We start from the raw sequence: 18,222 nt of genomic DNA, 5'->3' as shown, positions 1-18,222 counted from the left end.
GTCGGCCGTGTGACAGAACAGTGACAAATCTGAGCTCCTCCTCATAGGCACCAAATCCACCCTCAAAAATACCGGATCCATCTCACTCACGATCGACTCCTCCACCATCACTCCCTCCCCCCCCCTCGGTGTTATCCTGGACCCCACCCTCTCCTTTGATCCTCATGTCCGCTCCACCGTCAAGACCTCCTACTTTCACCTCCGCCGCATCGCCAAAATCAGACACTGCCTCTCTCCCCCTGCTGCCGAATCCCTCATCCACGCCTTCACCTCCTCCCGCCTCGACTACTGTAACTCCCTCCTCACTGGCATCACTTCACGTTCCCTCCACAAACTCCAACTGGTCCAAAACTCTGCTGCCCGCCTCCTTACACACACCCGGTCCCGCCAACACATTACTCCTGTTCTCCACTCTCTCCACTGGCTCCCCATCAAACAGCGCATCAACTTCAAGATTCTCCTCCTCACCTTCAAGGCCCTCCACCATCTGGCTCCCCCTTACCTGTCTGACCTCCTCATCCCCCACCGCCCCACCCGTGCCCTCCGATCCTACTACACTCTCTCACTGACAGTACCACCATCTAAACTCAAATCCTTTGGCGACAGAGCCTTCTCCCGAACTGCACCCCGACTCTGGAACTCTCTGGAACCTTCACTCTCCACATTCAAGTCCCGTTTGAAAACCTACCTCTTCTCCCAAGCTTTTGACCTCCCCTACCCTTAACCAGTTTCTTGTCTTGCTCCCCACCACCCTGCTCGTTTTTTGTTGTTTATTATTATTAAAAACATTAAACATTGTAACATATTTCTATCAACATGTACCTCTGACAGCCAGCCAGCTCTGTGGTGATTCTCCAGCTCCAGAGATGCTGCACTTGTAGAGTCCTTCATGGGACGTGGAAACACTTTCTAGGGTCATGTTTCTGGTGGAACTGGTCCCGATACGGCGGCCATCTTGATAGAAATCTGCTGTGAGGTGAGAGGCATCTGTCTTGGTTCTGCAGCTCAGAGTCACAGCATCTCCCTCCATCACAGGAAGGACCGGACTCTCCAGAACCACTGGACCAGCTGGAGGACATTAAAGAGATTAACATTAAAGAGGTTCACATCACTGCTGCTGATATATCTGATAGTTTACAGACAAACATACCAGAGACAGTGATGTTGACAGCTTTGCTTCTTGGTCCTCCAGGACCTTCACACCAGTATTCTCCACTGTCTGATGAATAGGCATAGTCAATGGTGCAGGTCACAGTTGATGTCTTTGTGCTGTTGGAACATTTTCTAAGAAATTCCTTCAGGTTCCTCACTCTCCAGCCAGCTGACACATTGAAGCCCTCACAGCTGAAGGAGACAGACGAGTACTCAAAGAGCTGCAGGCGGCCTGGAACAATACGCACAGCTGGAACAGAACAACATACAGGGTTCAGACACTTTAGCAGTGGTCAAATTCAAGCACTTTCCAAGGACTTTCAGGGTCCATTTTCAAGCTTTTCTTGAAAATAGAAATTTCAAGTGGCTGGGAGTGTTTTTTTGTCAACCCAAATAACTTTGGGTGGCTTATTGTCAAGTGACCCATGGAGACTGCTCATGCCAATTTTTATGCTTGTATCACCAAATAAACCATCATATAATTTAATTGCTCCACTAAGGTGTCGGCCATCTTGAAAAATGGCCGCCATCTTGAAATTTCAAGTAACTGTGGGTGGGTTATTGTCAAGTGACCAACAGAGACTGCTCATGCCAATTTGTATGCTTGGATCACCAAATAAACCATTATATCACTTAACTGCTCCACTTAGGTGTCGGCCATCTTGAAAAATGGCCGCCATCTTAAAATTTTAAATGTCTCGGACAATTTTCTTGTCAAGTGACCCATGGAGAGTGTTCATGCCAATTTTCACGCTTGTATCATAAACTGAAAGATTATATCACTTAGCCGCTCCACTAATACCAACAGCGATGGTTTTACACTTTTAGGAGGAACGCTCTTCATTTCAGATGGGCTACTCATTATTTTATATTGAACATGTGATTATCTATAGTCTATAGATGGATATAGTCAGATTGAAGATAAATACAGGAAGAATTTCAAGCATTTACAAACACTTTATCCAGAATCCTTGAAGCACTTTTTAAAACTTGGACATACAACATTTAAATTCAAGCATTTTCAAGGATTTCAAGCACCGTATGAACCCTGATCATAAAGAATTAAGGGCGTGCTATGATAAATAAAAACATGGGAAAAAACACAGACTCCTGTTCTGTTCAGTCACAGTGCAGCGTGACACAATATTTTTCTGAATTTGCATCTCATGAAGAACAAAAGAACAAAAAGAACAAATTAAGACACAGATATGCAAGATATAGACATGGAAATAATAAAATGAAAAGCAGAAAGCCTCAGAGAAGGACAGGGTCAGGCTGGGAAACACTCCTCTAAATACATTAAAAAGTAATTGCTATGACTCAGTTATTAGAGACAAACATTTTTTTTAGCCCTATAAGTATTAAAAACACAAACGTTTGATGTATTTCTTATTTTCTGGCAGTGTTGTTAGTAGAAAGGGTCAGGATGTGAACTTACTCTGTGTCTCACGACTTTGCTGAACATTTATAACCAGCAGCATCAACATCTTCATCACTGGAGAGACAGAAGAGGAGAGCTGTGTAAATATTAACATAAATAAACAATATTTATCCTCTAAAACATCTGACTCTCTGCTTTGCAGCTGTTACTTTATTATCTGTTTGTACATTGATTCCTCCAGTTATGTTCAACTCTAAACCTTTTTGCCACAACATGTATAGTAAAGATATGCTGCTACATTAAGTCAGTAGTTCTCAACCTTTTTGAGTCGCAACCCCCAATTTAACATGCATGTTGTCCACGACCCCCGCTCACTGAACACAATCTCACACGCACAGTTCAGATCACCCAAAAAAGAAACAAAATGACCAAAAAAAGGAAACATAATGACCAAAAAAGACACAAAATGACCAGAAAAGACACAAAATGACCAAAAAAAGACACAAATTGACCAAAAATGACCAAAAAAAGAAACAAAATGACCAGAAAAGACACAAAATGACCAAAAAAAGCCCCAAAATAACCCAAAAAAGAAAAAAAATTACCAAAAAAAGGCACAAAATGACCAGAAAAGACACAAAATGACCAAAAAAAGACACAAAATGACCAAAAAAAGACCCAAAAAAGAAAAAAATTACCAAAAAATGGAAACATAATGACCAAAAAAGACACAAAATGACCAGAAAAGACACAAAATGACCAAAAAAAGACACAAAATGACCAAAAAGGAAACAAAATGACCAAAAAAGACACAAAATGACAAAAATAAGACACAAAATGACCAGAAAAGACACAAAATGACCTAAAAAAAGACATTAAGTGACCAAAAAGAGGAAAACACGAGCACATGAACACTTTAACACAGTGGAGACAGAGCAGTTCTGTTCAACTCTGAACCTTTTAGCCTCAACATGTATAGTATTTAGTGTTATAAAGGAAGCAGTAATGTAGATAAAGCCAGCAGCAGTACTCACACAGTGTTGTGACCTCCATGATGTCTGGCTGCAGACTGTCTGAGCGTCAGCCTCACACCAGATAATACAGGAGGACCACTTCCTCTTCCTGCTGCAAACTAACTGTCACTGATGCACCTGACAATAGCTCATGTTCTTAGACAGTGGCAGGAAAATCATGTTTCAGCTGTGTCACTACAACTACACTTTTTATTTATTTATTATAATTAAAGCCCAAAGATGTAACTTATCAGACAGTAAAGGAGGTGAAAGAGCTACAAGTATATGAAAGGTGAAAAAAAAAGTCATGTGTCTTCCTGTTTGAACTTTTGCTGAACTCAATAAGAAATCCTCCTCTGCCCCCTGCAGACACACTTATATATATCATACTGACACTACTGGTCAAAAGTTTTAGAACACACCAACTTTTCCAGAATTTAATTGAAAATGATGCAGTTTAATGTCTCAGTGTACTCTGAAATTAATGCACATTTGCAACATTTAAAATTCTTTATTGAGCATGATAGTGTTTTGAAAGTAAAAAAAAGATTCAAAATCACATTTTATGTTGAACTAAAGGACTAAAAAAAGACACAAAATGACCAAAAAAAGACACAAAATGACAAAAAAGACACAAAATGACAAAAAAAAGACACAAAATTACAAAAAAGACACCAAAAGACATAAAATGACAAAAAAAGACACAAAATGACACAAAAAAAGACACAAAATGACAAAAAAGACAGAAAATGACAAAAAAAAGACAGAAAATGACAAAAAAAGACACAAAATGACTAAAAAAAGACAGAAAATGACAGAAAATGACTTCCAAAGACATGAAAAGAATTCAAAAATGGACAAAATAGCCCAAGACTCCATAGAGTTAAGTTGTTAACCCATTTCTTGTTCCCTGAAAAAGGCCTACTTGTATAATTCTGAAATGTACATTATTTTTCAGTTTTGGTTAAGCTTACCTTTTTTTATTTACCTCTGGCAGTTCACCACTTACCTTTGGACCCTTTCAAGCTGTTCATTTGACTTGAACTGCTTGATTTTCAATAAAAAACTGGAAAAATTGGGCTGTTCTAAAACTTTTGTGCACAATGAGATATTGTTTGAACAAAAAATAGGTAAGAATTGTTCCGTCTCTCATCTTTACAAAATGATCATTTTATTATTAATTTGACACAGGGGCCACAGCAGGGGCCGAGGGCTTCTTCACAGGGGCAGTGGCCCCTGGAGGCCCCTGGTAGAACCGCCACTGCATGAGCTGTTGTCAGGTGCATCAGTGACAGTTAGTTTGCAGCAGGAAGAGGAAGTGGTCCTCCTGTATTATCTGGTGTGAGGCTGACGCTCAGACAGTCTGCAGCCAGACATCATGGAGGTCACAACACTGTGTGAGTACTGCTGCTGGCTTTATCTACATTACTGCTTCCTTTATAACACTAAATACTATACATGTTGAGGCTAAAAGGTTCAGAGTTGAACAGAACTGCTCTGTCTTTTTGGTCACTTAATGTCTTTTTTTGGTCATTTTGTGTCTTTTCCGGTCATTTTGTGTGTTTTCTGGTCATTTTGTTTCTTTTTTTGGTCATTTTGGTCAATTTGTGTGTTTTTTTGTCATTTTGTGTCTTTTTTTGGTATTTTTTTTCTTTTTTGGGTTATTTTGTTTCTTTTTTTGGTCATTTTGTGTCTTTTCTGGTCATTTTGTTTCTTTTTTTGGTCATTTTGTTTCTTTTTTTGGTCATTTTGTGTCTTGTTTTTGTCATTTTGTGTCTTTTTTGGTAATTTTGTTTCCTTTTTGGTCATTTTGTGTCTTTTTTTGGTAATTTTTTTCTTTTTTGGGTTATTTTGTTTCTTTTTTGGGTCATTTTTGGTCAATTTGTGTGTTTTTTTGGTCATTTTGTGTCTTTTCTGGTCATTTTGTTTCTTTTTTGGTAATTTGTTTACTTTTTGTGGTCATTTTGTTTCTTTTTTGGGTGATCTGAACTGTGCGTGTGAGATTGTGTTCAGTGAGCGGGGGTCGTGGACAACATGCATGTTAAATTGGGGGCCGCGACTCAAAAAGGTTGAGAACTACTGACTTAATGTAGCAGCATATCTTTACAATACATGTTGTGGCAAAAAGGTTTAGAATTGAACATAACTGGAGGAATCAATGTACAAACAGATAATAAAGTAACAGCTGCAAAGCAGAGAGTCAGATGTTTTAGAGGATAAATATTGTTTATTTATGTTAATATTTACTCAGCTCTCCTCTTCTGTCTCTCCAGTGATGAAGATGTTGATGCTGCTGGTTATAAATGTTCAGCAAAGTCGTCAGACACAGAGTAAGTTCACATCCTGACCCTGAAACCTTTCTACTAACAACACAGCCAGAAAATAAGAAATACATCAAAAGTCAACGTATTTCATACTAAAAGGTTTAAATGTTTATTTCTTTTGTTTCCCAAACCACTTCTGGAGTCCCACTTGTCCTCACTGGGCTTCTCTGAGAAGTCACAAAGTAATGAACAGAACATTCAACCACTAAAACTCATTTTCTGTTCAGGAATAAAGTAAAGTAGCATAATTTGACTTTGAATTTTTCCCTTTTTTTCCAGCGAAAACAATAATAATTGTATTTTAGCATTAAAAACATAATTTTGGTGAAAGAGCTTCTACATACTGGTGTATTAACCATTACTGGAACATAATATATGTGTATATGAACACACACACATATATATATATATATATATATATATATATTAAATCTCATGTTGTTGGACCATGATTGGTCCAAAATGTAACAGCACTTTAACAAGCTGAAGACAGTTTTCTTTAGCGATAACTCTAAACTTCTGCCCAGACAAAAGTCTGCAGGAGCATTTTCACTGTAGCGGTTGGAATAACTATATATTTTTTTAATTTTTTTATTTTCCTTTGTCATGTCTCTGTCTTGCATATTAATGTCTTCAGTTGTTCTAAATGTGTTTCAGCCATGTGTTAGAATCGATTACTCACCAACTCAGAACATATTTGTATGTTTCGAGTCTATTTTCGTACGATATTAAGGTATAACTAGCTAAGTTGTGTGTTGGGCTGTATTCTTTTAACAAGTATTCGTTAAGTTTTAGATATTACACTGTAAAAAATGTTTGTAGAAATAACAGTAAAACACTGTCAAATACATCAGAAATAGGGCGTAAAATTAAAAATTGTATATCACTGTATTAGACACTTTTATTAACCGTAAATCATAGAATAGCGCAAAACTTTTACTTTTTTCTGTAACAAAGTGGAAGAAACACACAGTTTTGCCGTAAAAATATAAAACATATAAAACATTTTCATGCAAAAATTATGGAGAAATACCATAATGTGTGCATGAATGACACAATTACCCTAAAAATAACAGGATTATTCAGTCTAAATTACAGTTTTTGCTGATATTTACATTTTAATTTAGAATAGAAAATCCAACCACTGTAATTTTTACGGTGAAGTTCTGGCAACCACAGCTGCCGGTATTTTATCGTTAATTAAACAGATTTTTATTTACAGTGTAGTTCTTGTTTGTTTGTTTTCCTGTATATTTATGAATGCATGTCTGAGAACCGAGGTGTTTATGTTGTTCTCTGGTTCTCTGTTGCAGCAGTCCGTATTGTTCCAGGCCGCCTGCAGCTCTTTGAGTACTCGTCTGTCTCCTTCAGCTGTGAGGGCTTCAATGTGTCAGCTGGCTGGAGAGTGAGGAACCTGAAGGAATTTCTTAGAAAATGTTCGAACAGCACAAAGACATCAGCTGTGACCTGCACCATTGACTTTGCCTTTGCATCAGACAGTGGAGAATACTGGTGTGAAGGTCCTGGAGGACCAAGAAGCAAAGCTGTCAGCATCACTGTTACTGGTATGTTTGTCTGTAAACTAGCAGATATATCAGCAACTTACACTACTGGTCAAAAGTTTTAGAACACACCAACTTTTCCAGAATTTAACTGAAAATGATGCAGTTTAATGTCTCAGTGTACTCTGAAATTAATGCACATTTGCAACATTTAAAATTCTTTATTGAGCATGATAGTGTTTTGAAAGTAAAAAAAAGATTCAAAATCACATTTTATGTTGGACTAAAGGACTAAAAAAGACACAAAATGACAAAAAAAAGACACAAAATGACAAAAAAGACGCCTAAAGACACAAAATGACTAAAAAAAAGACACAAAATGACCAAAAAAAGACACAAAATGACCAAAAAAAGACACAAAATGACAAAAAAAGACACCAAAAGAAACAAAATGACTAAAGAAAGACATGAAAAGAATTCAAAAATGGACAAAATAGCCCAAGACTCCATAGAGTTAAGTTGTTAACCCATTTCTTGTTCCCTGAAAAAGGCCTACTTGTATAATTCTGAAATGTACATTATTTTCCAGTTTTGGTTAAGCTTACCTTTTTTTATTTACCTCTGGCAGTTCACCACTTACCTTTGGACCCTTTCAAGCTGTTCATTTGACTTGAACTGCTTGAATTTCAATAAAAAACTGGAAAAATTGGGGTGTTCTAAAACTTTGGACCGGTAGTGTCTGTTTGTCTGTAAACTATCAGATATATCAGCAGCAGTGATGTGAACCTCTTTAATGTTAATCTCTTTAATGTCCTCCAGCTGGTCCAGTGGTTCTGGAGAGTCCGGTCCTTCCTGTGATGGAGGGAGATGCTGTGACTCTGAGCTGCAGAACCAAGACAGATGCCTCTCACCTCACAGCAGATTTCTATCAAGATGGCCGCCGTATCGGGACCAGTTCCACCAGGAACATGACCATAGAAAGTGTTTCCACGTCCCATGAAGGACTCTACAAGTGCAGCATCTCTGGAGCTGGAGAATCACCACAGAGCTGGCTGGCTGTCAGAGGTACATGTTGATAGTCGCGAGATGATTTCTGGGGGTCGCCAAATCATTTTGGAAGTCAGCTCTGTCTCCACTGTGTTAAAGTGTTCATGTGTTTTACTCTTTTTGGTCATTTAATGTCTTTTTTTGGGTCATTTTGTGTGTTTTTTTTTTAGTCATTTTGTGTCTTTTAGTAATTTTGTGTCTTTTCTGGTCATTTTGTGTCTTTTCTGGTCATTTTGTGTCTTTTTTGGTCATTTTGTGTCTTTTTTTGATCCATTTGTGGTCAATTTGTGTATTTTTTTGGTCATTTAATGTCTTTTTTTGTCATTTTGTGTCTTTTTGGGTGATTTGTGTCTTTTTTTGGTCATTTTGTGTATTTTTTTTAGTCATTTTGTGTCTTTTCTGGTCATTTTGTGTCTTTTTTGGACATTTTGTGTCTTTTTTGGTCATTTGTGTCTTTTTTTGGTCATTTTGTGTCTTTTCTGGTCAATTTGTGTCTTTTTTGGTCATTTTGTTGGTAATTTTGTGTATTTTTTGGTCATTTTGTTGGTAATTTTGTGTATTTTTTTTGTCATTTTGTGTCTTTTTGGGTGATTTGTGTCTTTTTTTGGTCATTTTGTGTGTTTTTTTTAGTCATTTTGTGTCTTTTAGTAATTTTGTGTCATTCAGAGGTAAATGTTAATAGAAAGATGTTAGCAATGTTTATTGTTTTTTAGAAAGTTTGCTCCATATTTGAGTTGCAACTCCAAAACCCTGTCAGATCAGAACTTTCAGATAAAGCTTTTTAGTGCACTGCACACATTAACACACTGTTCAGTGATGTTTTCTTTGTGGTAGACAACCTCATTCAATGCATGCTATAAACCCTGAAGCAGATATAAAACATATATGACTAGTCTCTAAAATTAAATATTTCCATGCCATTGTTCAGCCAGTCCTGTCCTGCTGGAGAGTCCGGTCCTCCCAGTGATGGAGGGAGACGCTGTGACTCTGAGCTGCAGAAACAAGACGTCCTCCAGCCTCCCAGCTGTCTTCTATAAAGACGGCCTCTTCATTGGCAGCAGCTCTGCAGGAAACATGACCGTCCACAGTGTCTACAAGTCCCATGAAGGACTCTACAAGTGCAGCGTCCCTGGAGTTGGAGAATCAGCAGGAAGATGGCTGGCTGTTACAGGTGAGACCCAGTCATGCAGAAATAAAAGCCCTACTGTTGATGTTAAGCATAAAGTCAATGTAAGAAAAAATATACTTCCTTACAATGATCCCTGTTTATATGCTGTCTTTCTATGATAAATGGCATATTTTTTGCAGTTTTTCTTTTTAAGAAAACATACCTAAAACAGGAGCGTGTCTATGTTCCCCTCTTTGTATAAGACTGGGGAACATAGGACCCTTTTTCCCCGCTTTTCCCAAAAAGGGTCCTATGTTCCCCAGTCTGTTACTTTTTACACCATTACTGCCAAATTCAATATCAAGTACAGGCTGTTTGACGCACATATATGCAAATAACCTAACCCTAACTCTAACCCTAAAAGGAAAAAGCTACGCCTCGATGCAAGACAATATGACTCAGGGTGGTAATATACAAACATGAGTAATCCTTGATTTAAAAAGCAAAAAATGCTGAGAGTTTACTGTAAAGATTGATAGATTCTGGGGAACATAGGACCCTTTTTTCTGGAAAAGGCTCCTATGTTCCCCAGAACCTGGTCTCACAGGAATCCGTGGAATAGCCACGGAATCACTCAAATTTCCGTGAAACTGACACGGATTTGGCTACAATGCAAGTTAATGACAGTCATATCCCGTGGCTATTCCATGGATATTTGTTCCTATTGGTTTGTTCCAAGTCACGTGACTTTCAAGGTCCCGGCGGTCAGAACAAAAAACATGGCGGACAGTTCTCTCATTTTTAGTGAAAAATCAATATTTTGACTTAGTTTCTGCATAAAAATGGATTTTGATCACATTTCTAGCAAGAAATATGTTTTATTTTCTAAATATTCACTCAGTGAATGTACATAATCACTTTGTATGTTGGAATAGCCACGGGATATGACTGGCATTAACTTGCATTGTAACGAAATCCGTGGCTATTTCACGGATTCTTGTGAGACCAGGTTGGTTCCCCAGTATGTATTGCTACAGGGGAACATAGGACCCTTTTTGGGAAAAACGGGGAACATAGGACCCTTTTTGGGAAAAACGGGGAACATAGGACCCTTTTTGGGAAAAACGGGGAACATAGGACCCTTTTGGGGAAAAACGGGGAACATAGGACCCTTTTGGGGAAAAACGGGGAACATAGGACCCTTTTTGGGAAAAACGGGGAACATAGGACCCTTTTTGGGAAAAACGGGGAACATAGGACCCGGGCAACATAGGGATGACCCCCTTAAAACCCACTGCCATGCTGGTGGGGCTCCTGGGGAAACTGCTAATATTTGATGATAACAGATTATTTCTTGTGTCTTTGCAGCTCTTCACAGAGAGACTTGTCCCTCCTGGGATCACTCCATTTATCTCCTCCTCCTCTTGAGGACGGTGTTCACCATAGTGATGGTGGCTCTGCTGCTGCTGCTGGTGGGACTGCTTCACTGTGGGAAACTCACAGTTACACAAAAATAGTGTGGGTTTATTGCGGATAATAATAGAAACACGTATTAGCTTAGTTGCAATGGCTTGCATTAGATATAATGGTATGAGCAGTAAATATAAATGAACTGGTCCAGTTATAAGTGTCTGCAGGCTGTGGTCACTGAGTAGAAACACACAGATGAGAGAACCATTTTAAAAGGCCTCTTATCATCTTATTGTGGGTTTATTTAGATGATACAGACACAGGTGATAATTTCAGCTTCACAGACAAAAACCACATGAGAAAATGAAAGACAGAAGGTTTATCAAACATTCAAGAGGCCAGTAATAATATACAGCTTGGTGGTGTTAAACATGTGGTTATTAAAAACATTACACTTTGAAAACTGACGTGATAAAACATCAGTATTACAACCTACACCCAGTAAATCCTCAACATGATTGTATTCATTCTGAAATGTGATGCTCATTTAATTTTTGTAAAGTTTCTATACTTGGTTTAACCCTTTGATGCACAACATGTGTCAACAATGACCCACATTCATTCCCCATGTTATTTCATGCTGCTGTGTGTTTCTTTGCTCTATCTTTTAAAATCAATTCATTTTATGATTGAAAAATCCAAGTATTCTTTGAATGTCTACACTACTGGTCAAAAGTTTTAGAACACACCAACTTTTCCAGAATTTAATTGAAAATGATGCAGTTTAATGTCTCAGTGTACTCTGAAATTAATGCACATTTGCAAGATTTAAAATTCTTTATTGAGCATGATAGTGTTTTGAAAGTAAAAAAAAGATTCAAAATCACATTTTATGTTGGACTAACGGAGTAAAAAAAGACACAAAATGACCAAAAAAAGACACAAAATTACAAAAAAGACACCTAAAGACACAAAATGACCAAAAAAGACACAAAATGACTTACAAAGACATAAAAAGAACACAAAATGACTTACAAAGACATGAAAAGAATTCAAAAATGGACAAAATAGCCCAAGACTCCATAGAGTTAAGTTGTTAACCCATTTCTTGTTCCCTGAAAAAGGCCTACTTGTATAATTCTGAAATGTACATTATTTTTCAGTTTTGGTTAAGCTTACCTTTTTTTATTTACCTCTGGCAGTTCACCACTTACCTTTGGACCCTTTCAAGCTGTTCATTTGACTTGAACTGCTTGAATTTCAATAAAAAACTGGAAAAATTGGGGTGTTCTAAAACTTTTGACCGGTAGTGTAGTCTATATATATAAACATTCTCACTGTACTGCACTTTCAAAATAAAAGAAGTAATTGTGAACAAAAATGAGAAATGTCATTGTCGTACAAAAATAATTGTTACAGTTGGTGAGTCTCATTGTTTCAATCAGTGTATTTGTATCTTCCAAATATACTTTATTTTAGCTTATTTAAAAATCTAATTTAAGGGTTTGAATGCTTAAATGTCATATTTGCTGTTTTTTAATGTGCCCCTCTGATTAAACACTGGCCCCTGCTTGGCCCCCACAGTAACACTGGTCTAGAACCGCCACTGAATTCATGTTCTTAGACAGGGGCATTAAAAATCATGTGCAATGTGTGATTAAGCTGGCTGTGTTGTTAGTAGAAAGGTTTCAGGGTCAGGATGTGAACTTACTCTGTGTCTGCAGACGACTCTGCTGAACATTTAAAACCAGCAGCATCAACATCTTCATCACTGGAGAGACAGAAGAGGAGAGCTGTAAACAGATCAATATTTAACCTCTAAAGTTTAATGTCTCAGTGTACTCTGAAATGAATGCACATTTGCAACATTTAAAATTCTTTATTGAGCATGGTAGTGTTTTGAAAGTAAAAAAAAGATTCAAAATCAAATTTTATGTTGGACTAAAGGACTAAAAAAAGACACAAAATGACTAAAAAAGACACAAAATGACACAAAATGACTAAAAAAAGACACAAAATGACAAAAAAAGACACAAAAATACACAAAATGACAAAAAAGACAAAAAAAATACACAAAATGACTTACAAAGACATGAAAAGATCAATATTTAACCTCTAAAACTTGTATTATTGTAGAGACATCTTTACTTTGCAGCTGTTACTTTATGGTAATTATAACGTGTTTAGATATATTTCAATACTGATGAATTTATTCATGTCTCCAACCATTTGCAATAGCTAAAATGATTTGACACATAACCTTCATTCACTTGATCCAAAGATATAGGATTTGCATTTCAACAGTAAGTTCTGTCTAATATAATTAATATATGTTAATATGTTGTTTCCTAGAGCTATGTTCAACTTTATCTCTAAACATTCTCTGTTGCCACAATGTGCGTCATGTTAACTGTTAAGATTGTTATAAAGACAACAGTAGTACTCACTTCAGCCTCACTCTAAGCTAAATACAGTATGACAACTTCCTCTTTCTGTGCACATACTTTCCATTGCTGCAGGCTGTAGTAGTTTTGTCAAGCAGATGTATTTGAGAATAGATGTGGACAATATTAACAATCACGTGCAGTGCACTTCATTTGAAGCAATTATGGCCCAAAGAAGGACAGATAACCATGCAAGAAGTGGTCACAACATACCTTATACCTCTCTATTCTCTCTCTCATTCCCAAAGCGTAAAATACTGACGCAAAGGGTACCCGTCCACGTCTGTGGGGAACGCTCTGGGTTCTCAATTGACTCCAATATAAACCCGCTCGCGGCGCTGAGAAACGCTTAGAGCAGAGGCTACAGTATCTATTCACTCCAATAATATCCCGACCACGGCCCTCCATTACGCTGCCAGCGACAATCTGAATGGAGAACCGAGGACCCTGTGCACGGAAGTATTTTTCTCCCTATTTTAAGGATTTCTTTTAATGTGGCTCTCAGTATCATTTTTTTCTCCTTCGATTCTGAGAAATAAACTTTTATTTGTTTGTTTTGGATAGAGGAAAGGCCTACATTACCCACAATCCTCAACAACAGTTGCTACGGCGCTACCAGTTATTAATTTATTTATTCTAAAATAATCACCAGTCAGAATTATCGTCATAATAAGATAGTTAATGTGGCCCAGTGTTTTATGATATATTTTCAGTGAAATTGACACGGATTTCGCTACAATGCAAGTTAATGACAGTCATATCCCGACCAGGTATTTGTTCCTATTGGTCACGTGACTTTCAAGGCTCCAGCGGTCAGAACAAAAAATTGGAGTCAATTGAGAACCCAGAGCGTTCCCCACACACGTGGAAGGGTACCCTTTGCACCAGTATGATACGTCTAGGGGTGTGACAAATAGTCGGTATTTTACGCTTTGGGAATGAGAACGGGTTCTCTCTCTGTTTGTCAATGGAGGAAAGGAAGATAGGGCAATGAAGGGTATTCAGTGCTTGAGCACCTGCCTCTTTGCCCCTTGATGCCCAAAGTGCCCTTTTGTCAGAGTGTTTTTTTTATTTTAACTCATATGTGTAGGTAGGTGTTAAGATACTGGTTAGAAGATATAGGGTTCAGTCGTGAAGAGTCCCCAACCCTAGTGCCAAACACACACCATGCCATTGTTAAGGCCATGTGAATATTACTAAAACAAGGGACAAAAGAGAGGGAAAATTAGGTATTCTGATTTCACATAAGTTTCACATATCAGACAGTTAAGGAGAGAGAAATAAAAAGTCATGTGTCTTCCTGTTTGAACTTTTGCTGAACTCCATCTGTCTGATGGATCAATAAGAAGTCCTACTCTGCCCCCTGCAGACATGTCAGCTCACTCACACTTTATATCAGGTTGACATAACAACAAGAGGCTGTTTTCATTGTTCATGTTTCATTGGCTTCAGATTGTAATTATGTGTAATATCTAAACTGCTGATAAGCTACCTGGCAGCTTCAGAGTACAACCTCTGACTTGTAGGTTAAAGATTAACAAAAAGCCAGTTGAAAACCAGCTAAATTATAAGTTAGTTTTATTTAACCCGGTTCAAACCATATGTTTATATTGTGCAGTAATATTTTTGTACGTTATTCTACTGCCAACCCTGAAGGGACATTATTTATTGGATTAATTGGGTGGTAAGTTTAGAGAGTTCTCTAAACTCTTACAAGTCTGATATGAACCATTTTTAATGTGCACTGATGTGTATCAACCCTTTTACAACATGTCATACAGACTTTGATCTGATTGGCTGAATAAAGCTGTAGATAGACCGAGCCGGCGCAGTACGATTCATTTATGTGAGGACTCTGACAGTTTGCAGCTCGCGGACTGAGAAAACATGAGAATGGTAAGAAATATTTTTTTAAATAAAACATTTCCTGCTGAGATTTGATTGCTAAAATAAAGAAACTGTAACTTCTTTGGAAATAAAGTAAGTTTGCCGTCACATATACTCCTCTATTGAGCATTTTCACAGCCTAAACAGGCCTTCGTTACCCTCACATGTTTTTCATGGTTTTGTTATTATATATATATATATATATATATATATATATATATATATATATATACACTACTGGTCAAATATATACACTACTGGTCAAAAGTTTTAGAACACCCCAATTTTTCCAGTTTTTTATAGAAAATCAAGCACTTCAAGTCAAATGAACAGCTTGAAAGGGTACAAAGGTAAGTGGTGAACTGCCAGAGGTAAATAAAAAAAGGTAAAATATAACGTACATTTCAGAATTATACAAGTAGGCCTTTTTCAGGGAACAAGAAATGGGTTAACAACTTAACTCTATGGAGTCTTGGGCTATTTTGTCCATTTTTGAATTCTTTTCATGTGTTTGTAAGTAATTTTGTGTCTTTTTTTGGTCATTTTGTGTCTTTTTTTAGTCATTTTGTGTCTTTTGGTGTCTTTTTTTGTCATTTTGTGTCTTTTTTTGGGTCATTTTGTGTCTTTTTTTGTCATTTTGTGTCTTTTGGTGTCTTTTTTTTGTCATTTTGTGTCTTTTTTTGGTCATTTTGTGTCTTTTTTTAGTCCTTTAGTCCAACATAAAATGTGATTTTGAATCTTTTTTTTACTTTCAAAACACTATCATGCTCAATAAAGAATTTTAAATGTTGCAAATGTGCATTAATTTCAGAGCACACTGAGACATTAAACTGCATCATTTTCAATTAAATTCTGGAAAAGTTGGTGTGTTCTAAAACTTTTGACCAGTAGTGTGTATATATATATATATATATATATATACACACAACCGATAGAAGTTATAACCTTAAAGGCTTCTTTCTGACTGTTTGAAGAGATCACTGTGTGTATTTTGTCTGAATATTAAAACATTTTTCATCCATGTGATCTTTTGTGAATATATATGTGGTTTATTTTTATTCCCAGCTCTCCATGATGCCTCAGCAGACGGACGTACTGTTCTGTAAAACTCTGATTTTCCATCATGCCGTCGCCTTCCTTCTCCTAACACACTCTGATGGAGGTAATGTATTCATAAACATAATAAAATGTCATTATTGTGGAATTAGAGCGTCAAAATCATACTTATAAAGTATAAATATTGTAAAATGTGATATCAAAATATGGACACCAACTATCATCACAGTCATTTTGATTTTAATAATTCATATTTTTTCATGAAGAGTATGATTTGTATTCTATTTAGGATTTTTATTACTGTCACACATGTCAGTACTTTATACCCACATATTGCTGGCTGTTTTTTGACATTATTTGCAAACTTTAGCTGCAAAATTACTTTTGTTTCTAATGTTTTGCAATGATTTATATGAGTAGCTTCACACTTTATAGGGGCTGATACATTGCTACTAATATTATTTATAATATTAAAGATATGCTGCTACATTAAGTCAGTAGTTCTCAACCTTTTTGAGTCGTGACCCCCAATTTAACATTCATGTTGTCCACGACCCCCACTCACTGAACAGAATCTCACACGCACAGTTCAGATCACCCAAAAAAAACACAAAATAACCAATAAAAGTAAACAAATGACCAAAAAAGATACAAAATGACCAGAAAAGACACAAAATGACAAAAAAGACACAAAATGACCAAAAAAAGACACAAATTTACCAAAAATGACCAAAAAAGAAACAAAATGACCAGAAAAGACATAAAGTGACAAAAAAAGACACAAAATTACCAAAAAAGACACAAAATTACCACAAAATGACAAAAACGAGACACAAAATGACCAGAAAAGACATAAAGTGACAAAAAAAGACACAAAATTACCAAAAAAGACACAAAATTACCACAAAATGACAAAAACGAGACACAAAATGACCAGAAAAGACACAAAATGGCTAAAAAAAGACACAAAATGGCTAAAAAAAGACACAAAATGACGAAAAGAACACAAAATGACCAAAAAAACCCACAAAATGACCAAGAAAAGACACAAAATGACCAAAAAAAGACACAAAATGACAAAAAAAAGACACAAATTGACCAAAAACGACCCAAAAAATTAACAAAATGACCAAAAAAAGACACAAATTGACCAAAAATGACAAAAAAAATAAACAAAATAACCCAAAAAAGAAAAAAAATACCAAAAAAAGATGCAAAATGACCAAAAAGACACAAAATGGCTAAAAAAAAGACACAAAATGACTAAAAAGAACACAAAATGACCAAAAAAACAGAGCTGACTTCCAAAATGATTTGGCGACCCCCAGAAATCATCAATTGGGGTCCCGACCTCAAGGTTGAGAACAGCTGCATTAAGTAATAGTCAGCATTAGTTTAGTTTGTAACAACTGTTATTAGTGGCACAGAAAGACCTTTCTCAGAGGAACAATGCAGATAATGCAATAATCTCACCTGTCACAGTTCAAACTGTGAACTCTCTCTGTTCATATAAACTCGGTGGTCATAATGAAAGTGAAAGTGTCTCCTGTGTTTGTTTAACTGATAAGGTTTGTTTGACTTTACAGGTCAGTAAGATAGCTTTTGACTGATATAATGTCTAGATGGTAAGAGGGAAGTTTATCATTAACTTGTGCCTGTGTGTTGCTGTGCAGAGTGTCATTTATAGATACAGCTGAGGTCAATCGTGTTTAATGTTCCTTTTTTTTTTTTTTTTTTTTTTTACACTGGGAAACATATTTTAAGCCATGCAATCTCAAGGCCTTTCATGATAACTACATTCTGTTGGATGAGATGTTGCCCCAGAATTCTAAACCTACATAAGATTGCGAACACATTTTTCTCCTGACTCCAAGTAAATTATTAACCCTCTATGGTAC

At 36.6% G+C, this 18,222-nt stretch overlaps 2 protein-coding genes across 2 annotated transcripts; one reads left to right on the top strand and one right to left on the bottom strand.

Moving 5' to 3' along the window:
- Positions 1 to 811: 811 nt before the first annotated feature.
- On the bottom strand, positions 812 to 3,586 carry LOC131989335 (low affinity immunoglobulin gamma Fc region receptor II-like). The gene is made up of 3 exons (XM_059354524.1): positions 3,581 to 3,586; positions 1,151 to 1,433; positions 812 to 1,068 (listed from the first exon to the last, which is right to left on the bottom strand). Exons 1-3 carry the CDS (start codon positions 3,584 to 3,586, stop codon positions 812 to 814), a joined length of 546 nt encoding a protein of 181 aa, XP_059210507.1.
- A 3,548-nt stretch (positions 3,587 to 7,134) lies between these two features.
- On the top strand, positions 7,135 to 11,044 carry LOC131989333 (high affinity immunoglobulin gamma Fc receptor I-like). The gene is made up of 4 exons (XM_059354523.1): positions 7,135 to 7,435; positions 8,192 to 8,437; positions 9,348 to 9,590; positions 10,896 to 11,044. The coding sequence occupies exons 1-4, from the start codon at positions 7,135 to 7,137 to the stop codon at positions 11,042 to 11,044; spliced, it is 939 nt and encodes a 312-aa protein (XP_059210506.1).
- The last annotated feature ends 7,178 nt before the right edge of the window (positions 11,045 to 18,222 follow it).

Source organism: Centropristis striata, chromosome 17 (assembly GCF_030273125.1).
Source record: "Centropristis striata isolate RG_2023a ecotype Rhode Island chromosome 17, C.striata_1.0, whole genome shotgun sequence".
In the NCBI taxonomy this organism is placed as follows: Eukaryota; Metazoa; Chordata; class Actinopteri; order Perciformes; family Serranidae; genus Centropristis; species Centropristis striata.
This window is presented reverse-complemented; position numbering and strand designations above follow the sequence as displayed.

Excerpts from the sequence above, each read along its gene's own strand:
- LOC131989335 (XM_059354524.1), bottom strand. Across the intron at positions 1,069-1,150 it reads TGTCAACATCACTGTCTCTG|CTGGTCCAGTGGTTCTGGAG; the intron begins GTATGTTTGTCT and ends AATGTCCTCCAG.
- LOC131989333 (XM_059354523.1), top strand. The coding sequence starts at position 7,135 with ATGTCTGAGAACCGAGGTGTTTATGTTGTTCTCTGGTTCTCTGTTGCA. Across the intron at positions 8,438-9,347 it reads GAGCTGGCTGGCTGTCAGAG|CCAGTCCTGTCCTGCTGGAG; the intron begins GTACATGTTGAT and ends GCCATTGTTCAG. Across the intron at positions 9,591-10,895 it reads AAGATGGCTGGCTGTTACAG|CTCTTCACAGAGAGACTTGT; the intron begins GTGAGACCCAGT and ends GTGTCTTTGCAG.